The sequence below is a fragment of the Amphiura filiformis genome, chromosome 12 (assembly GCF_039555335.1).
Source record: "Amphiura filiformis chromosome 12, Afil_fr2py, whole genome shotgun sequence".
In the NCBI taxonomy this organism is placed as follows: Eukaryota; Metazoa; Echinodermata; class Ophiuroidea; order Amphilepidida; family Amphiuridae; genus Amphiura; species Amphiura filiformis.
The window spans coordinates 47,575,279-47,597,361 of NC_092639.1; the positions used below are offsets into that span (position 1 = coordinate 47,575,279).

At 37.7% G+C, this 22,083-nt stretch overlaps 1 protein-coding gene across 1 annotated transcript in view; it reads left to right on the forward strand.

The window, feature by feature from the left end:
• Positions 1–18,722, forward strand: part of LOC140166309 (short transient receptor potential channel 5-like) — a 46,203-nt gene extending 27,481 nt beyond the window's left edge. The window contains exons 11-14 of the mRNA XM_072189728.1: positions 4,617–4,796; positions 11,844–11,894; positions 13,927–14,063; positions 17,907–18,722. Coding sequence (XP_072045829.1) covers positions 4,617–4,796; positions 11,844–11,894; positions 13,927–14,063; positions 17,907–17,958 — 420 coding nt within the window. The 3' untranslated portion in view covers positions 17,959–18,722. The remainder of the gene's footprint in view (positions 1–4,616; positions 4,797–11,843; positions 11,895–13,926; positions 14,064–17,906) is intronic.
• The last annotated feature ends 3,361 nt before the right edge of the window (positions 18,723–22,083 follow it).

The following is a 22,083-nucleotide window of genomic DNA, read 5'->3' on the forward strand; positions in this document are numbered from 1 at the left end:
CTTTACAAGTGACTAACTTTGGAATTTTAGAGTGCTCAAACCCATTACAGGTGAGCAATAGAAACAAATTCAAAGTATAGACCTCTGGCAAGGCAACCGTTACTTAAAGTTTCACGGAATACCCTCACTTACGATCATTGGGTAAACCGATCATCAGACGGATAGTTTGTCATGATTTCAAATTTACAGAAATGTTTATACGAGTATATACATTCTGTGGTGTCAAAATCATGACGAACCAAGCCAACCAGAACAGTCTCTACTCCAAAAGTAGTCGAGAGTGCTCAACCACTAAAAATAGTGGGGGCGTATTATAACAAGTTTACTTTACTCGTATAAACATTTCTGTAAATTTGAAATCATGACAAACTATCCGTCTGATGATCGGTTTACCCAATGATCGTAAGTGAGGGTATTCCGTGAAACTTTAAGTAACGGTTGCCTTGCCAGAGGTCTATACTTTGAATTTGTTTCTATTGCTCACCTGTAATGGGTTTGAGCACTCTAAAATTCCAAAGTTAGTCACTTGTAAAGTAAACTTGTTATAATACGCCCCCACTATTTTTAGTGGTTGAGCACTCGACTACTTTTGGAGTAGAGACTGTTCTGGTTGGTTTGGTTCGTCATGATTTTGACACCACAGAATGTATATACTCGTATAAACATTTCTGTAAATTTGAAATCATGACAAACTATCCGTCTGATGATCGGTTTACCCAATGATCGTAAGTGAGGGTATTCCGTGAAACTTTAAGTAACGGTTGCCTTGCCAGAGGTCTATACTTTGAATTTGTTTCTATTGCTCACCTGTAATGGGTTTGAGCACTCTAAAATTCCAAAGTTAGTCACTTGTAAAGTAAACTTGTTATAATACGCCCCCACTATTTTTAGTGGTTGAGCACTCTCGACTACTTTTGGAGTAGAGACTGTTCTGGTTGGCTTGGTTCGTCATGATTTTGACACCACAGAATGTATATACTCGTATAAACATTTTTGTAAATTTGAAATCATGACAAACTATCCGTCTGATGATCGGTTTACCCAATGATCGTAAGTGAGGGTATTCCGTGAAACTTTAAGTAACGGTTGCCTTGCCAGAGGTCTATACCATAGATGAACTCCTGGATGGGGCAGCTTTAATTAGCATGAGGCCGCATTGATATGTAAATAGCGTATTGTTATTTAAATTTGCGCCCAGACGTATTGAGGGCGACAGTCATGTTATCCAGACGGAGAATGGCTGCATATGCCGGGCATGTCAATTTGCTGAGTGAAGGCTGATAATTACCTTTCTGTATAGGTAACAAGCTAGTATATTTCGTGTACCAGTTGGTTATAACAAAAAAATTAGTATCATATTAAATATATTAAATGTATAAACTTTGAAATTTACATGAATTTGAAGAGCAGAGCTTCGAAATGTAGCTAAGTCAGGTGATGTGAAATTCTGCTGCGTGACCCCCTCTGCGTGGTAGAATTATATTCATAAAATGTTGAATTTAACAGATATCGTGGGTAGCCAACCACGATTTATCAGCATTTAAAATATATGTTAATTAACAAAGATAAATAATAAAGAGTACAAATGGCAATTAACTAGTAAACAAGCCTGAAATCTTAAAATGTTGCCACGTGATTTCCCGAACACATGATATGTTAACATGTGACCACTATTCAGATTTACCGTAAATATTTGGAGTATGCTTGCACATCATGCACATACACTGTGCATTTCTTTCCTTCTGTATAAAATCAATAATTCATGCTGGGAGCCAAGTAACATTGTCTGCTCAGAGCAGATTGGTATTTTATTTTACTTGAGAGCATAATAGAAATACATAAAAACGAATAAGGCGCCATGATGGAAGGTCAGGTCGGGTATCAAAGGTTATTCATAACTTAAATACTACTTGTATTTCCCACCTTGCCTCTGTCACATGTTTCCTTCATATTATTGACAGCAAGTCCTAATTTTGACTTTGCTATTGCAAAATGTCATTTCATATCAAATTAGTAGACTTTCTTTGAAAAAACAAATCACTGGTGCCTGATGGGAATACCCGTCCGCCATTTCATTAAACTGGATCGTTTTCGCCTGTTTTGCGCCCAGATGTATTGGGGCGCGCTATACTCTCATTGAACAGGCAAAGTTCGCAAAACTAACAACGTTGTTATTTGCCAAACTCAATTAACATGATCCAAGGGGTCGAACATGAATTATTCATAACGAGCTATAACGGATCGATAACTGGCCTCACTTTCTAGCTAGTAAACCAGCTGAATTTTTCATAGATTTTGCGTTGCTAATAGAACAACCGTGAATTTAGTGTCAGCCCCTTGGTCTATACTTTGAATTTGTTTATATATATATTTATATATATATATATATATATAAAGTATAATAATATCACGTACGTAATAAAATATCACGTACGAAGTAATATTATCAAAAACACGATAACCATAAATATTGTCAAAACATAACTAAAGTTCCTTCTATCTGATCCAACTTACTTGTGAACGTTTCAGCAACTACTGTTGCCTTTGTCAAAAGTTGGTGAGGAATGACTGCATCTACTGACAACCGACAGGGATTTCCAGCGTGATTTTTTAGGTTGCCAGATGGTTTTCTTTCTAGGGATTTTCTTGGTCCCTGCTGCAGAAACGCTACGCCCCAGCTTCCTTAATCCAGCGTTTGTATCTATCTTGCTCTGTGCCAATGACCTTAGCGCCCCCCCACCCAATGACGTGATTCTTGTCAACAACGTGGTCTGTTATAGCTGACTTGTTTGTGGCAGTTAATGACTCTTTTCTCCCTGCTCTTTTGTGCTCTTCTAATCGCGTGCCGAAGTTCCTTCATGTTTCACCAATATAAGACAAGATACAGTTCTTGCAGGGGATTTTATACACTGCCTGAGTGATGTTGCGAGAGTCTCGCTTATCTTTTGAATGGACCAGGTGCTTTCTGGGGTGTTGTGCGGTCTCATCTCAAGATATTATAGTTCTTCATTATTCTGGACACTCTTTCCGTGACACCCTTCACATAATGGTAGACCAACCATGCCTTTGCTCTTGTTGTTTTCCTCTCCGTCTTCTTTGTAGTTTTCTTTGGTTTAACAATTTGAACCTTCTGTCACTATAGCGTCCTTTCTGTAGTACAACGATCGTATGACCTCAAGTTTTTGGTGCAGAGGATGATGGGACTGATTACTGACTACTGAGGTATTGTTCGGTGTGCGTTGGTTTGCGGTAGACCATGAGTTTAACCGTACCATCTTCTTTCCTTACAATCAATGTTCCAGAAAATGAAGCGAACCTTGTGTATCTTGCTCAAAAGTAAATTTGATGGAGCCAAACTTATCAACTTGATTGATGTGGTCAGTCAGCTGTTGAACGCGTCTTTGTTTCTAACTTCTATCACATCATCTACGTAACGAAGCCAAAACTTCGGTCTGCAGTCGAGAGGAGCTGTAGCGATAGCCTGTTGTTCCGACGCTTCCATAAATATGTTAACTGCTTTCTCAGGTCCATTTTTTTACGATATCCAGCACTTGGTCAATAGGAGTATTAGTAAACAAGCTGACCACATCATGGGAGTTGAGAATATCCTCTTTATCCTCTTCCTCGATGATTACTTTACCAAGTACTTCAGATAAATGCTGGGAGTTCGTGCACGATGCTGCGTGTTGCCTACTAATCCACCTAGAATATCTGCCAGCCATCTGGAAGAGCTATACCCAATCGTCGCCGTATAATCAACGACGGGACGCAACGGAGTGTTTGGCTTGTGAATTTTCGCGTACAGTATAACCTAGGCACGTTTTCAGCCGTAGGATACAGTTGTTTATACTTAACTTCACTGATCTTACCTTCCTTCTTCATGTTAGACAACATCGAGAAGAGTTTACGCTTGTACTTTTTGGGTCAGCTGGTAATTCCTCATACGTCTTGTCATCGAGCATGGTTGTAACTTTCTCCTCATATTCTACCTCATCTAACACCACTGTGAATTTCCCTTTGTCTGCTGGAAGTATGATGATATCCTCTGCTTTTTCTGGTCTTTGATAGCTTTTCTTTGGTGATTTGGCAACCCCAAAAATCACGCTGGAAATCCCTCTAGCGATGGTTGTCAGTAGATGCAGTCATTCCTCATCAAGTGTTGACAAAGGCAACAGTGGTTGCTCAAACGTTCCCAAGTAAGTGTATAATTGGATCATATACAAGAAACTTTGGTTACTGAGTTTACTCTACCGATCCTGATTAATTTGTTCAATCAGTCATTATTATGTTTTGATGAATCTATGATAGAAGAAGAAAAAAAAGGAAGGAAGGAAAGAAAGAAAGAAAGAAAGAAAGAAAAAGAAAGAAAGAAAGAAAGAAAGAAAGAAAGAAAGAAAGAAAGAAAGAAAGAAAGAAAGAAAGAAAGAAAGAAAGAAAGAAAGAAAGAAAGAAAGAAAGAAAGAAAGAAAGAAAGAAAGAAAGGAAGAAATACGAAGGGGAAACTGTTGGCGAAGGGGAAACCGCTGGAAACCAATAGACCCAGCAGAAAATAACAAATATTTCTCAATAGAATTGTTATCATAAACCATTAACGGTGCTTTTTCAAATTGTACTAGGAAAACTCAGATGTAAAGTGGAAAGTTGCTCGTACCAATCTAATGGCACGTTACATGGCTAATGCTACACTTCCGCCGCCATTCAACCTGTTAGTAACATTGAAAACGGTGTTCAACTGGATTATTGGTGGCTGTAGAAGACTATGTTGTCATTGCCCAAGTGACTATCAGAAACCCAAGGTAAGGGAGCGATCGTTATTTATGGCAGGGGGAATGGGTAAATTTAGGGGGGAACACGAAATTTTTTTGTGGTCTTGAGGGGGGAACCTGAAATTTTTAGTTGAACCAGGAGGGGGGATTGTTAAATTTTAAATGGAGAAAATTGCGAAAACAAGAGGGAACGCGAAAATTTTGAGCGGACGCGAGGGGGGAACGCGAAATTTTTTGTCGATATTTTTGCCAAAACACCCATTCCCCCCCTGCCGTAAATAACGATCGGTCCCTAAGTGCGACATGTATCGCACTTACATTTGATACCAATAGAATATAAATCGAATAAATACGTACTGATCTGCTTAAAGGAATTCATTTCGGACTCACAACCTGCTTGTTTGGCATATCTGGTAGTAGGTGTGAGCGTATAGGGGTCAAGCAAAAGTCAACACAGCGATCGAATCTTAAACTTGCTCAAAAATATTCCTTTTATCTCAGTGATTCAGACAAAATATAGTTTGACCGTTCTTGACCGTTAACGTTGCCAAGAAAAAAAAATTTCAACACATATATTCAACTGCAAGTCTTACAAAAGTTTCTATACCAAACATAACAAAATATGTTCCTGGATTCGAGAATATAATCATATCAGAAGAATCTACACCATCAGATCACCACATGTAGTCTATTTTCATTACAACTAGGAATAAAAATCAATTAGCTAGGAATAAAAATCTATTCTATACAGACATTGGAAGACTCGACCTTCAACAATACAGTGACAATAGGTTTAGCCTGGTCTGCCTCATATTTTGAAAGAAAGCGCATAGCTGAATTAATTACATCGCTGAGCTATTAGCGATTGGTTTTTAGCCAATGATTGCTTTTTAACCAATCGCTCACCGATATCTGTTTTTACTTTTTCATCAATGGGAAACAAATTACCAGGTTATAACAAATTGCATATATTTTAAAATTATTACTATGTTACATCTAATATAAATTTTACCCACCCTGAATATTGACTATTCAAAGGGGAGGCACTGTCCCAGTGTCGAGGAGCTGAAAATAACCCTTTTCCAGCACCTGCACCAGTAGGTGCAGAAGCTGGATTTTCCCCTCATGGATTTATCTATATGGTTTGCTCCCAACCTGCCTCATCTCTGCCTTTCACCTCTCGCTCTTTCTATAATCTTTTCTTGCTATCATTTTTCATTTCGCAATCCAGTTGGCTTGGTAGGATATCATCAGGTTTGTCTAGGACAATGGGTTTTGTTCTTAGTATAGGGTATAGCGCCTGATCCCAGGGGCGATACCGACTGTAATATCATTCTGGGGGTACAGGATATGGTGAAGGCCAGCGCCACATGGGCACTTTCTTGTGTGCCATCCCCTGTAAACTATGTACAGTTATACTGTTTATGGTTGCAGGCAATGTGGACACTAACTGGTATTGTGTCTTTCCCTTTCATCTTTCTCTCTTTCTCCCCAATCATACAGTGTAAGTAGGTTGTTTTAACATCTTGGGATGCGACTGTCTGACCAGGGAGTTCTTTGGTTCTTGTTGCTACTGTGGGGCGACACCAAGCCTAATTGCCATAATGGTGAGTCAGTATTGCCAGTTAGCACCACCGCCGAGCACTGGGCGGCGGTAAATAAAATAACCCGACCGACTCAGATTTTTCTGAGTGGGATTTTGTCAACACTCTGATAGAAGAAATGCTATCTAATGGTAGACACATGTCGCAGGGCGACCGTCAATGGGCAGCAGCATTTATGTACTCATTCCTGGTGGAAGAACTATCAGCCAACAGCAGAATGATGGAAGTTGGCAGTCGGATGATTTGATCTTTCTTATGACTGAAGACTACTGTTGGTGAAGAAGAAAACGGGAACCCACTTCATTATTTCACTAAATGTGATGGTCATCAACCAACAAGTAGAGAACACCATGCAGGAAACCAAGTAATTGAGGTTATTGAACAGCTCAACTTCCTTGGATCCATGATTTCAAATCAAGGCGGATGCTCTACTGAGATCAGACGTCGCATAGCAAGGGCAAAACACCAATGTGCACAATGCACAAGTTATGGAAAGACAGATGCATCAGCAAGTAAACAAAGATTTGACTTGTCTCCACTTTGATTTTCCCGATCGCAACATATGCATGTGAAACGTGGGTGATCAATGCGGCAGATCATGAAGCGTTTGAGATGTGGTGCTGGAGAAAACTTCTATTGACCGCCAAAAAGACAAATGAGAGTGTTCGGCGTGAAATAGGAGAGAAACTCAGTGATGAAACAGAAGCTACAGTATGTTGGGCATGTTGCCAGGTGAGAAGGAATCAATCTAGAGAAAGTGATAATGTTCGGAAAAGTTGAGGAAGACAGAGACTCAGGTGGACAGCTGGGATTGTTTCGTTAACCAAAATGTCAATTTACGGCTGTGACACCAAAGCACAAGATTTACATGAGTGGAGAAACTTCATTCTCTTGGTCGGGCTGACGTCACAAACGGGAAATAGCCTTGTAAAACATGTGTGCGCATGTGCAGTTCCCCCTTTCTCGACCTGGTTGCTATGCGAGCGCTTGTGCATGTTTGACATGCAAAAGGTCAACACATTCCTGGTGCTCTGGAGGTCAGCTGGGCAGGGGAGTGAGTTTCAGGGCTGGAATTGCCAGAGGGCATATAGTATGGTGACCCAAGGACACCGTCATCGTCCCTATATCTTCGTGTTACAAATTTTTCAACAACTACGCATGGTGATTTTGTTCGAGATAGGCGGTGCGACTCAGGCTAAGCATACAATTTGAGATTTTGAGAGCCTGCCACACTGTTTCTATTCTATGTTTTACGATTTTCGCATGATCAATATATGACTGGCCGTAACCGCCACAACGTGGAGCTGCTACGCGTAGCTTACTTTTCGCTTCGCGGAGCTAAATTGACCAATCATGTTAGATCTTTTCCATGCATCCTCGTTCCAGAGAGAGAAAACTCTTGCCAAAATTAATGTTTACTATGGGGATTTTAAATGAATCGATTGTAAATAAACTACGACCAGTTGTACAGGATCAATACCATTGTTTGATTAGTGTATAGTCAATGTTACCTTGCATGCATGTGTCATGTGTGTGGCGTGTTTGTTTGTTTGTTTGTCTACTGTGTCAGGCCAGGATCACTGACACCCACGGTACTGATACTCTCATACTATCACGGTGATCATATTGTTGAATGTTGTTGACTTTAAAATAATCATGATGCAGTCATGTCTACAGTAGAACTCACCACGACCTTTGAAGGACTTAAACCCTATTAAAAGCTATTAAACCAAGATAACACTCAATGAAAACAGCTCAACTATGTTACATCAGATCTTCTCTGGTTAAATACACACTGCACTTGTGTCTGTTTTACCTGTGCAATGAGCTGGTATTATAGTTTCAGTTGGGTGAACGATTATAAAGCGAACGCAAGGTAACAATACTGTGGGCTTTTGTTTACGAAATGAGACAATAGTCTGCTTATTGTTAACCAGCGTTCTTGAAAATGAGAAGCTTAATGACTTAACACGGTTTAGAAATAATTTCTTCATATTTTTTGGTACAAAAGTACCAATATTTTCAAACACCTAAATTAGCTAAAAATTTAGGACATGTTACAAAACTATATTTTCTAGAATTTCAGAGAATACTTTAAATATTGGCCGGTTATTTTTTACACAGCGAGGTCAACTAGGCAATGGCCTATACTTCTAACATACACTATTTGTAGAGGTCACGCGTCAATGGTGAGCGCACTGAGTATTGTGTATAGGAAAACGGACAGTAACTACAGTATGTATGGCCTACTACTAGTATATAAAGTAAATCCGAACTGGTTTGCAGTTTGCTGAAGGTCGAATTCCGCAGGCCACACCGCGCAAGTTATACAAATTAGCTCCCGGCGATACACTGCAGATCGCAGAACTATGTGCATGGTTTACCACCACTCTGCCTAGCTATATAGTTATGTACGATACTGTATGAGTCCCGGTATGAGTTTCTTATGAGTGCATGTCCATCTTAATAATAAGTCGGTTCGTACTTTTCATAAACTACTTTTTGAATCATAACTTTTGTGACCGAGGATATCTTGCAACTACGTGACGCTCGTCTGGCAAATTCTTAATGAATAAATTCGCTTCACGTAATGAGTAAGTCGTACTTGATTGGTCAGTTTTACCTCCGAGTAATGAAAAACTCTAACATGATCATGATTGGTCAATTTGGCTCCACGGAGCAAAAAGTCAGCTACGCGTAGCAGCTCCACGTTGTGGCGGTTGCGGCCTACCATATCAGTATCCCATATGATATTTCTATTACAAGAAAATTTTATTTGTTGTCAGATAAATCACAGGTTTTATCTTAATTACACTAACTGGAAATTAAATGCACTAATTAGTGAGGACCGGTATTTTGCTGTGGATATGTTTAACTGCAATTTTGCGGTAAACTTTTGAAATCCTGGGTAAAAATTGTGATCATTTCAACTCTTTGAGAAAATATTTATATAAAGGAATGCATGTAGAATCAAGGTGCAATACAATGTACATTATTGTCACACTATCACTCTCTTTATCTACGTCAATAATAGAATATCGATTTCAATCGAATTGAATACATTGCTCAGTTTTGAGTTTGTAGTTGATTACTAAGCGACCGATTGCTAGCCAATCAGATAGAACTCCTTTTCTTGCGTTCGGTGAAATACCACTCGCCCGTCGCTCACCAACGGAGTATTAAATTTATATTTATCGTAAAGGACGTCGACACTGTGCCAAGTGTAGTCTACTGTAGTAGACCAGTTTAATTTATCATTCCCTAATCTCTCTAACCTGACCATGGAAAACTCATCATTCCTGTTCTGATTCAACAGCTCAGCTATCCATGAGAAAACTGGTCTACTGTATTTGGAAATTACAATGAACTATGCACTCTACAGCCTGTCTCAAAAAAAATTGTGCAAGTGAAAAGTGCCCTCTTTGGCAATTAGAAAATATCGTTGTGACATAATGCTTACATCAACGTCACGGGCGCAGTCTTAGCTCTCAAATGCCGTTTGTTCTGTTCTATTTGCTTGTTCCAATTTCGAGATGTGTTTATTTAACAACGAAAGGGTAAAATCACAATTGTGCCACTTTTACTAGGGAAGAGAGCTGTACATGTAAATCAATGATAGTTGATTTTGATGCGTCTAATGCACTCCTCCTTTCGGGGCGCATGCACTAGACGCATCAACATCAGCACGCGTGCATTATTTTGTCTAATATCTCTTCCAACAAGTAATACGCGTTCATTAACCTATAACATGTATAAGTGCGCAATATTTGTTTGTCTTTTAACATGTCTTAAGTGACTAAGAGAACAGTATTTACCATGATAAAAACATTGACATGCACATGTATTTAATTTTTACAGCAGAATGTAAAATATTTATTTATCTTTTAATCTCTTTTAAGTGGAAAAAGAGAATCATCATTCCTGCATCATGATAAAAGAGTAAAAACAGTCAAAAACATTTTGTATTGTGTAATTGATGCATTCTTTTGATTTCACGAAGGAACTCTTGATAAACTTGATGCTATCACTGTTACATGTTCCCTATAAAAGTGGCACAATTGTGATTTTACCCTTTCGTCTTTAACTAAACATATCTCGAGATTAAAACAAGCAAATTGAACAGAACAAACGGCATTGGAAAGCTCAGACTACGCCCTTGACGTTGATATAAGCATTATGTCACAAGGGTATTTTCTAATGGCCAGAGAGGGCGCTTTTCACTTGCACAATTTTTTTTGAGACAGGCTGTATAGTGGCTATGATGTTACCTCATTAAAAATGCAGTCTTGGTTGTTTATGCACATATCCTGTGGTTTATTCAGATTTCCTTTGACAGCTTAACCATCGCGTATACGTGCGCGACGTCAAGCGTATACAATGGACCTTGTGCAAATAATACGCGCTGGACGGCTATTAGTACGCTTAATTTGTAAAAGGAAATCTGAATTACCTGACCCAGATAGAGCTACCCCACGTGGGTTGGGTTCAGTGAACACAGTGGGTTGGGCTAATGCATAAACATGTATGCTTGCCTATCTGTTATTGGTTAAGATTTACCACCCACATTGATTTTTACTTCATTAACATTCATCTCAGATTGGAGATGAAAGAGGTTGAGTCTATGTGTTAAGATATGGTGGGTCACACAGGTCATATCCAACTACCGCAGTCCTTTTTTCTCTGGGCAGGGCAGTCACTGGAGATGTGATGTGTTTCGTCATAGATTTTAAATGGTTTCATGCATGGAAACGTATGAATTGTTTACCAAAAAAAAAAGGAATGCATCGCAGTCTATGCCAAGTGAAGTCCAGCTGGTTAGGATGACAGATTGACCACTGTGTTTTTAAGACTAACTTTCATGCTCATGACAATTGCCATGGCAACTGGCTGTCAAAGCTGAAAACATTTGAAGAAAGCATGGATTCAAAAGTTTTAAGGATATGTACATGAAATGTCACGAATACTCAGATATGAATAAATCGACGACGAAGCAATGGAACGCGGATCAACCGCCGCGGCGTGCCGGTCAACCGGCGGGAGAGTTTTGAAGCAACCCTGAGAGCTCCTGAGCTTTTCTATAAGATATACGAATCCGTGATTGTCATGGTCAAGGACTGAGTCAGCCATACTGCACTAGCTAGCTAGGTACATTTTCCTCATTCTTTTGCCTTCTGTATAGCGGCAAGGGCAAAAATGGAGTGGGCGCCATGCTGCAATATGCCCTATGCAATTACGCGTGGTACAATAGCGGAACGGATAATATAAATCCACTACAGGGTAAAATATTAACGCAGATGTTGTGTAATGTTAAAAACACAGTGTTAGTGGGTGGAATGAATTTACCCAACTGTTGGTATAACTGTTGGTATAATGTCAAACCAACGGCTGTTGGTTAAAGTACTCAGTAGATTTGCGATTGCTGTTTTGTGATGTTACCTAGGTAACGAAACATATTTTTTCTTATATTTTGCAGAACAAAATAACAGATGAGACTATTGATCTTCAGCAGACAACGTCGTACAAGGTATGCTACAACTTGAAACTTCTTTATACATACAGGTTGTGCATGATGATATGGCGTATCATACCGTAAATATGGCGGACTTCTCAAATGCATTCAACAAAAGCATGATCGCAATCTACCGCGACAGTTCGTCTCACACACATAACAAATGCACAACGATCAAATATGTTGATGACATGACAACATTTGATTGAAATGCACACAATTTGTCCATTTAAATTTTAACAATATGTTAAAGACAGTCAAGAACAATGAACATACGAAGGAAAGTTTTATCATTATTATGATCTTTTTGTTTGCAACAAATAATAAAGCTACAGCGATGTGTTAAACATTGACTCCATTTATACGCGATGTTCATACGCAGAGATTGAAATGTGTGTAACACTTTCCGTGAAAAAAGGACATTGCAATTTCACATTTTGAACACCAACGTCGTATAAAACGCACGTTTTACGGTGAAATATGCTGATTTTACAACATGTCGAAGTTCATGCAACGCGCTTAATTTTCAGCACGAAAAAGTCTCATTTTGAAATTAAAAGTCATGATATATGGATGTTGTGGTCCTTAATCTACCAAAATATATGTTTTTGGCCAACTATAATATTTGGGGAGCACCTAAATACAAATTAAGTTTAATCAGCATGTTAACTTTGGTGTTTAGTCAAAATCAAAAGCATGTGGTATTGAATTTAGGCAGAGACTCGATAACCAGTAAATTTTCAATCATTGCCCTCTATCGACCATTGACGACCAGATCAGATATTAGTCTTTGTTCGAGCCGCCTTGTTCTCCTTCGTGACGAACGAGCACAATCCAGTTTGGAACCGAGACTAGCAATATTTAACACCGTTTTCAACATCGTATAAACGCACGGGTCAAAGTACGTGGCACGCACCATGTAACATCGCTATCTCTCTAACATTTACATTTTTCTCCATAGAGAAGTTAATATCAAAGGCCTAAGAGTCTATTTAACAGATGGCTTTGCATGTACCTGAATGGTGTATATTTCTATCCTATTTCTTCATAATCCTTAAAGTCCAATAGTATACAAATTTTGTTGTTCCCAAAACAAAATACTGTCCCATGGGTGGGGGAAAGGTCATTGAACTTTACATGGGGTCAAATTTCAAACTTTATCAAATTGTGTCGAAAACATATAATGTCATAAGGATTTAAAAAATGTACCGTTCTTGAGCTATATATTACCAAAAAGCTCAAAGGTCAACCGTTGACCTCTAAAGGGTCAAAATTTTAAACTTGCTCCGATTTTGATGAATATGATGTCAAAATCTTCGTATTAATAAATGATCTTAAATAATGCTAGTTGGCAATATGTAGAATATTTCATTACCTATGTACGTACCAAAATATGTCAAAGCCAGCGGGGTTTTTTTATTGTCATTATTGACCTATCACTCATGATATGGCATGGAAATTTCTGCATTTACGTCACTTTTCATTGAAAAATATGGGGGCGTTTGTTAGGGGGCATTTATTAGGAACAATACGGTAGGTTAAGAGGGTACTATATCCCTGTGGTATAATAACACACTGGTAACAAAAGTTATGTATATTATTGCGGCAAGGGGTACATCTTAGCGGTACCTTATTTCTTATCATAAATAACGAACCGCTTGTCTTGGGTCACTGAAATTCCAGTGTAGTAATTGGATTCCTTGCCCCTATAATATACATAACTTTAATTACCACTGTGTTATTCGTTTTTAAGAAAAATGCACAAATATACACAAATTTATCGAGGGGTGTAGTGCCGCCTTTAAAAGTAAATTATGATATCTACCTACAAACAATCACTATTCGCTGTCGTAGTGCACGTTAGTAACCATTGATTACTGCGCCAAGCCTGGACTCATACACCTGTTCCGAATTTTGATATGCCATAGGCTTTGTGTTGTGATCATTTCGATCAGTGGTTCGTAACAAAGAAAGCGTGATCCAGTTGACTAGAAACGGTCATATTATAACGTGCACTCATCGAATTTTTCATTCTATTTTTGTTCAGGCATTAGTTAAAATCATAGTTGATCGCTTTGTCGGGACGTACGTTGACTCTGATGACGAAATACCAGTGAGAAGTGGAAGTACAACACAATTGTCACTGGAAATGACCGAAATGAAGGATTCTTTAAAAACAATGGAGTAGGTATTAAATTTAAAACTGGCCAACAACACTCGCATTTTTGAACATATTTTAGAGAAACCATTCTCCACCGTCGTCAGCGATGTAATTCCAGTAGATCGATTGACTGATGATTCTGTATGCCTACTGTCATTGCACACTGTCATTTGACCTGTGTTTCATATGCCCAATGACAGCAAAGGTTTATCAGTTAAGTTAGTCGAGGATGGAAAATGATTTCTCGGTTCAAAAGCTCAGCAGATTTTGGGTAAAATTGTGAAATTTTCCGTAAAAGCACCAAATTTGGCATAGTAGTCGAGTTTGGTGAGCTGAACATTTTAGGCTACGGATGCATTAAAATACACCCCATATCGGTGCACAGCGCCCTCTATAGTTTTGATGAACTGAGTTTACACGTTATCCAATATAAAGCGAGTGTACAATGACTAAATTGCACCAAATTTGGCACCATGTTAGAGTTCATGAAACTGGTCTGCGTACAAGGCACTATCACATTACCAAATTTGGATTAATTTGATAATGTGGCAATAATACACCATGGTTTTTTACTTGATACCGTACATACCAGTTTCAGTAGGTCAATAGAGGCGTTGTAAGCCAATAGAAGGCGCTATATTAGTGTTGCTTCAGCCTAAAATATTTACCTCACTAAGTACCATCACTGTATCAAATTTGGTGCAATTTAGTCATTGTACACTTGCTTTATCGTGTAAACTCAGTTCATCAAAACTATAGAGGGCGTTGTGCACCGATAGGGACGTGTTTTTATGTGTCCCTAGTCTAAAATGTTCAGCTCACTAAACGCTACCACTGTGCCAATTTTGGTGCAATTTTGTCATTTTACACTCGCTTTAGATTGGATAACATGTAAACTCAATTCATCAAACTATAGAGGGCGCTGTACACCGATTGGGCGTATTTTTTATATCTCTCATCTTAATCAACTTTGCCACTGTGCCAAATGTTGTGCAATTTAGTCATTGTACACTTACTTTATATTCAGTCCAAGAGAACGCCAAATATGGATCAGGAGTATTACATAATAATACCCTGCTATGACAATAGCTGCACTAGGTTAATCGTATAATCTCTTTATGTGGTTAGCATGGCTGGTCCAGGAAATCCACAAGGTCAGCCAATGTATGTACATGTATTCGGTACATGTACCATATCTTTTACAATGGGTGATAAATTTCTGGTTTGTTTTATTTCAAAACGCAACATTCGATATTCTAAAGCTTGGTCCAAATCCAAGAGAAGAACCAACTCTAGTAATTTATGTGGTTTCAAATTATATCAGACGTTGCCTTTTTGATAGAAATGGTGTTTGTGGATGTGCACAGTTTCCCATTAGATCATAACATGCTGTTGTACATCCAAGGTCAAAGGTCTTTTAATCCATATTTGGCGTTGTTCTGGGACTGATATTGGAGCACCCCGTTGTCACACTTTTTATCGCTTATAAGCGCTATAAAAGGCACTGGCTAACCCGCTTGCAAGCGTTTAGCAGGTGCCTGTTTTACCCGTCGTACCTGTTCAGCCCGGCGCAGCTCACTAGGACCAGCATTAGGGTTTGGATTAGGATTAGGGTTAGGATTAGGGTTAGGGTTAGGATTAGGGTTAGGGTTATTCATTGGTAATATACTAGTAATAGTATACCGTGTGCGCGCGCTTTATTCCGTAAACAATAAGTATAATAAATAGACGGCTTTCTAGCACAACCACTTGTAGCGTAGTGTGTATTGCCTCGACTATGGATCGAAAGGTTGCTGGTTCGAACCCCGGTGGATCCTTGGTAGAATTTTAAATCTAACTTGTTTCGTTTCTTTTTATTAAGGGCTGGGGTATGAACGTTTGGACAGTATTTATTTTGGGACATCAGAGCACATCAGACATATCGAATTGCATTCTGAATACGAAGAATGTCATTCTGATATCAAATAATTTTGATTTTTGAAATTCACAATTTAATACACATTTTATGGCAAATCATTAAAAATTGATATTTTTGATATTGAACAGTACTTGGAGTAAACTTTATAAATCTGATGATTTTACTTAAAGTGTATGTAGGTGGGATGAAAAGCCGACGATCAATTGAAAATTTTGACCTTTCGTATTGAAGATATGGATTTTTTTTTCCCAAAACACCAAAAAAAAAATAGGTCTTTTTGGAAAAAAATCCATATCTTCAATATGAAAGGTCAAAATTTTCAATTGATCGTCGTCTTTTCCTCCCTGCTACATACACTTTAAGAATATATCATTAGATTTATATAATTTACTTCGAGGACTGTTATATATCAAAATTTGAAAAATATCAAATTTTTATAATTTGTCATAAGATTTGTATTATATTGTGATTTTCAAAAAATGAAAATTATTTGATATCAGAAAGACATGCTTCGTATTCAGAATGCAATTCGATAGGTCTAAGGTGCTCTCATGTCCTACAAAAAATACTGTCGAAACGCAATAAACGCTCATTTTAGATCCCTTAAGTAAGAGGAAATAGTAGCCTAGGTAACTTGACAACGGAGCGCAACACAAGGCAACGCTAGTAAGCATTTCGAAAGGTGTGAAGAGGCACGCTTCGTAGCGCTTGAATAGGTACCCGTCGGATATCGTGAAAGTGATACAAGAGGCTGATTGGATAACGTGTAAACTCAGTTCATCAAAACATAGACTCTAGAAAGTACGAGGATGATCAAAACTATAAAAGGGCTCTGTGCACCGATAGGGGACATATTCTTATGTCTTACTAGCCTCAAGTATTCAGCTTACTAAACGCTACCACTGTGCCAAATTTGATGCAATTTTGTCATTTTACACTCGCTTTAGATTGGATAACATGTTAACTCAATTCATCAAAACTATAGATGGCGCTGTACACCGATTGGGCGTATTTTTTTTTATATCTCGCTAGTCTTAAATGTTCAGCTCAATAAACTTTGCCACTCTGGCAAATTTAGTGCAATTTAGTTGTACACTCGCTTTACATTGGATAACGTGTAAACTCAGTTAATCAAAACTATAGAGGGCGCTGTTCACCGATAGGGGGCGTATTTTTAATGTCTTTCTAGACCAGGCGGTGATGGAAGCGATATCGCCAATTTTGAGGTCGCCATTGGATTAACACATAATCAGGATATCTTCACAAACAATTCTAAATTTGTTATGTGGTGTCAAAGCAAAATTATCTTACTCTAAAACCGTCGGGGTTCTACAAAGTACCCCACTGCAAGTATGTTAATTTTCCATTTGTAATTGCTAATTGTGTATTTTGAATGGGGCTGTCAGCCCTGTATCTTCGCCATCCTCGTACGTCACGTGTTGCGCTTCCTATGCCGCCTGTTTCTAGACTAAAATGTTCAGCTTACTAAACTCTACCACTGTGCCAAATTTGTTGCTTTTACGGAAAATTGCACAATTCCACCCCTATTGGCATATATTTATCATTGGACTCATTATCGTTTTTCAATTTATCATAGTTCGTCTTCAACAACTTTCAGGGACTGATTACTTCAACTTCTTGCACTTCCCCCGTCACCAATTTAGCACGTATACTACATCGAACGTTGTGCCACAATCCTGATCGCCCCTTTTATTTAGTTTTTGGTCATTTTCATTATGTTGGTTTACTTTTTTCTTTAACATGTTTAATACAGAAACGTTTTATTAGATATGTAAGGGATGAAATCAAAACTCGACCGGCGGTTCCGTTCGGTTGGAGCCGGTTTCTATTGTTCTAAACAATGGACCGCGGTTGAACCGCCGGTAACCACCGGCCAAATTTTGATTTTATCACTAAATATTCTTTAATTTCTTGTATTTTGTTGAAGGAAGAAGATAGAGTTGATTCTACAACTTATTCAGGATCATCCCGCCACTTAACCATTCCTGCCGATGATTAGACGACAAGCTAACAGAATATTCTTCAAATAAATTAACACACATACGTCATGAGTGGAAGCGTGTGAAACAACGAATTGAACTTGGGAGTAAAGATTGCTGAAATGTAGAAATGTACATATAAACTATAAATGCACTACCATGTCGGATGATTATAGGGGTAGTATGGTTTGAGAGTTAACGTCTCTGTGTCGCATACAACTACCGTAAAAACTCGATAGTTAGCATATGTGCTTACTATCGAGAGCTTTTGAAAACATGCAATTGTCCAAAGTCCGGCGCTTTTCCAACTGAGCTAATGGGGTCGAGACACAAATTTGCAGGTTTACTTGTTCGTATATCGATGATTTGCTCAATACCCTTTACACTTTTGTGGATGGGGCACTTCATGCTTGCATGTTTTAAAAGCGCTCGATAGTAAGCACATTATGCTAACTATCCAATTTTTACGGTATGTCTTTAAAGCACCACCCTGCAGATGCTTTACAAAAATACACAAGTCCTCTCTAATTGTACTCGGCGTGTTCCTCTTATTAATTTTAAATAAAACTTTTTACCTCTATTGTTTCGAGATGCAAAGAGTTTCAAATTTCAAGAGAGAAATATGAGTTGTGGAAGGTTGCACCATATCTATAAATAAATTTGAGATCACAAAAAGGATTACAATACGAATTTATCAATATATATTTATATTTCAATTTCATGAACTAGTGTTGGTTTCTAGTGTTTTATATAATTTTGCATTCATAAACAGTTTCAGTTTCAGTTTCAGTTTTATTTACCATATAAGTTTATCATATAAATTGAAACAAACGCAATTAATGGAGGGATGACCAAAAAGAGCACAAGGCTCGTACAAGTTTGGCCACCCTGAAAGAAATTTATGAGAGAGCTAACTTAAATACTACGTGCAGAGACAAGAGACATTATAAAGCGACAAAACTACAATGTGCAAAACGAGACAGGACAACACAGGTGAGACAGACAAGTATGTTGGCAATGGCAGTATAATCATGATAATAAATAATGGTTTTACGAGACACAAGTCAAGAAAATATTTATTGGAAATCAACATGATGAATAGATAAATCCCGAAGCAATCTAATTACAACTCATATTGTGATACAAGATAATCTTTATACAGGTTACTAAAACATTTAACGGTGTTACAGTTACGAATATTGAGATCAATTACATTCCAACTTAATGGACCCTGTCTTTTAATTGTGTTATTTGCAAGATCTGTTCTGAAGTTGTGAGGTCTATACAGTTCAGCTGACCTGGTTCCATAAGAATGGAAGGTATTACTCTTCTTAAAATAATCAGTGAAAATATTTGGGAGTAAGCCACTTTTGAACTTATACATAAAGAGGGAAATTTGATATTTGTAAATATCAAAGACTGTAAGTGTATTTAATCTCTTAAACAAAGGTTGTGTGTGTGCAAGGTAATGTAAGTTGGTACATAAACGGACAATTTTCTTTTAAATAGATTGTAAATTGCAATTATTCTTGTCGGCCCAAATGATATTACAATATTGAATATGTGGTAGAACCAAACTAGAATAAAGAGAAAATAACGTTGAGACAGAAAGTATGTGTTTAAGACGATAAAGGATACCTGAATACTTCGAAACAATATTTGTAATATAAATGTTATGTTGATGCCATGTTAGAGAATCATCAAGAATTATCCCGAGAAATTTTGTGTGAGAGACCCTTGAGATTGGTTTGTTTTCAATATTTATTGATATGGTGTCTGGATACGTTAAGCGCGTGTTGTGTTTGTTTTTAAATAACATATACGTGGTCTTTTTAATATTAAGGGAAAGTTTGTTTACTTTGAGCCATGTGGAAATTTTTGTAAGTTCGATATTAGCTGAATGTATGAGGTGATGGAGATTTTTATGTGAAGCCAATAAATTAGTGTCATCAGCATAGATGACAAATGAGAAGAATTTACTTGTAAACACAATGTCATTTATATATAAAATGAATAATAAGGGGCCTAAGATCGAGCCCTGTGGAACTCCACAACTTGTATTCAAATGAATTGATATACGATGATTAAAGTTAACGAACTGGGACCTATCAGTAAGGTAACTCCTGAACCAATCGAAGGCATTCCCACGAATACCGTAATGAGCGAGTTTTGAAAAAAGAATATCATGGTTAATCGTGTCGAATGCCTTCGAGAGGTCCAGGAAGATACCAAGGGCGTGATTTTTGTTATCGAGATCGTTAACAATTTTATTGTAGACTTCCATGATGGCCATAGATGTGGAACGGTTAGAACGAAAACCAAATTGGGAGTTATGAAGTAGATTAAATCGGGAAATAAAATTGTACAACCTCTTGTGGACCAGACGCTCAAGAACTTTTGAAAAAGCAGGAAGAACTGAAATTGGTCTATAATTGGAAGAATCGTGGCGATCACCATCTTTAAAAATGGGAACAACTTTAGCGATCTTGAGTTGGTGGGGAACAAAACCAGAAGACAGGGATAAATTAAAAATGTGGACAAGTGGGGTTGCGATTAAGGTGCTGACTGCTTTAATAACCTCGGGTTTGATTTCATTATGACCACAGCTTGCACCAGGTTTCAGTGCCATACAAAGATTGACTACTTCATCGAAGTTGGTGGGTGAAAAAAAGAGTGAGTTAACAGGAGAATGAGCATTAATTAAAAATTCACGAAAATCAGTATTTGGTTGTTGAATTTTGCTAGCTAATTTAGATCCAATATTAACAAAAATATGAATTGAAATGATCTGCAATATGCTGAGAATCCGAAGTTGAAACGTTATTGATGTTAAACATGGTTGGAAGATCAAGCCTATGTTGGCGACCTAGAATGGAATTTAAAATATTCCAAGTTCGTTTTGAGTTATTTTTACAATTCTCTAGTTTCTCAGCGTAGTAGTCTTTTTGGAAGACCTAATGATAGAAGTCAGTCGATTGCGATAAACATGATAATTCGTTTTATTAGACTCTGTTGGATGACCGACATACTTTCTGTAAAGTTTTTCCTTTCGAACAATAGATTTAAGGACAGCTGTTGTAATCCACGGTTTGCGAGGAGTTCGACGACTACTGGAACTACTAGAGCGAGACGATTTCAAGGGAAAATGAATGTTATATAAATCAGAAAATTTATTAAGAAAAGCCATGTAGGCAGGCTCACAAGAACCTATGCTTTCAACAAAATTCCAATCAACCAGTTTTAAATGATTCTGAAAATTTCGGATTCTATTTTGATTAATTAATCGATATGTAGTATGCTGGTGGTGGCGTGGGTGTGTAAGTGGAATAGATTTGGTAATTTGAAAAATAGGGTAATGATCAGTTAAGGGGGTACTACACCCCTGGCCAATTTTGTGCCTATTTTTGCATTTTTCTTAAAAATTATTGCACATTGGTGACAAGTAAGATATGTATATTATAGGGGCAAGGACTACAACTTCTGCACTGAAAATTCAGCAACTCAAGGCAAGTAGTTATTGATTTATTGATCAAATATTGGTTTTCCTCATTTTTGACTGTAACTCCACAATTGTTGTATGTGCTGAAATAAAATTTCCAGTGCAGTAGTTGTAGTCCTTGCCCCTATAATATACATATCTTACTTGTCACCAATGCGCTATAACTTTTGAGAAAAATGCAAAAATAGGCACAAAATTGGGCAGGGGTGTAGTACCCCCTTAAGCCTCTAACGAAAATACCAGATTTTATTTGGTGTGTGAGGACGTTTGTAAAAATATTGTCAAGTAAAGAAGCGGTAGTGGGTGTTATTCTAGTAGGCCTGTCAATCAGTGGGTGCATATTATTATTGTAAAAAATATTGAGAAAATCATTAATTGTGTTATTGTTAGTATACTGTAGTAGATCAAAATTAAAATCACCAGAAATATAACATTGCTTATTTTCACACGACAATTTAGCAACACAATTTTCCAAGTCAGTAAGGAACATATTTATACATTAGTACGATGAGCACGATAGATATTACCCACAATTATATTTTTGTTAACAGAATTTAAAATTTCAACAAATACAGACTCAGAGTGATCGATGTCATCAGATGATTCAACAATTAATTTAAGATCTT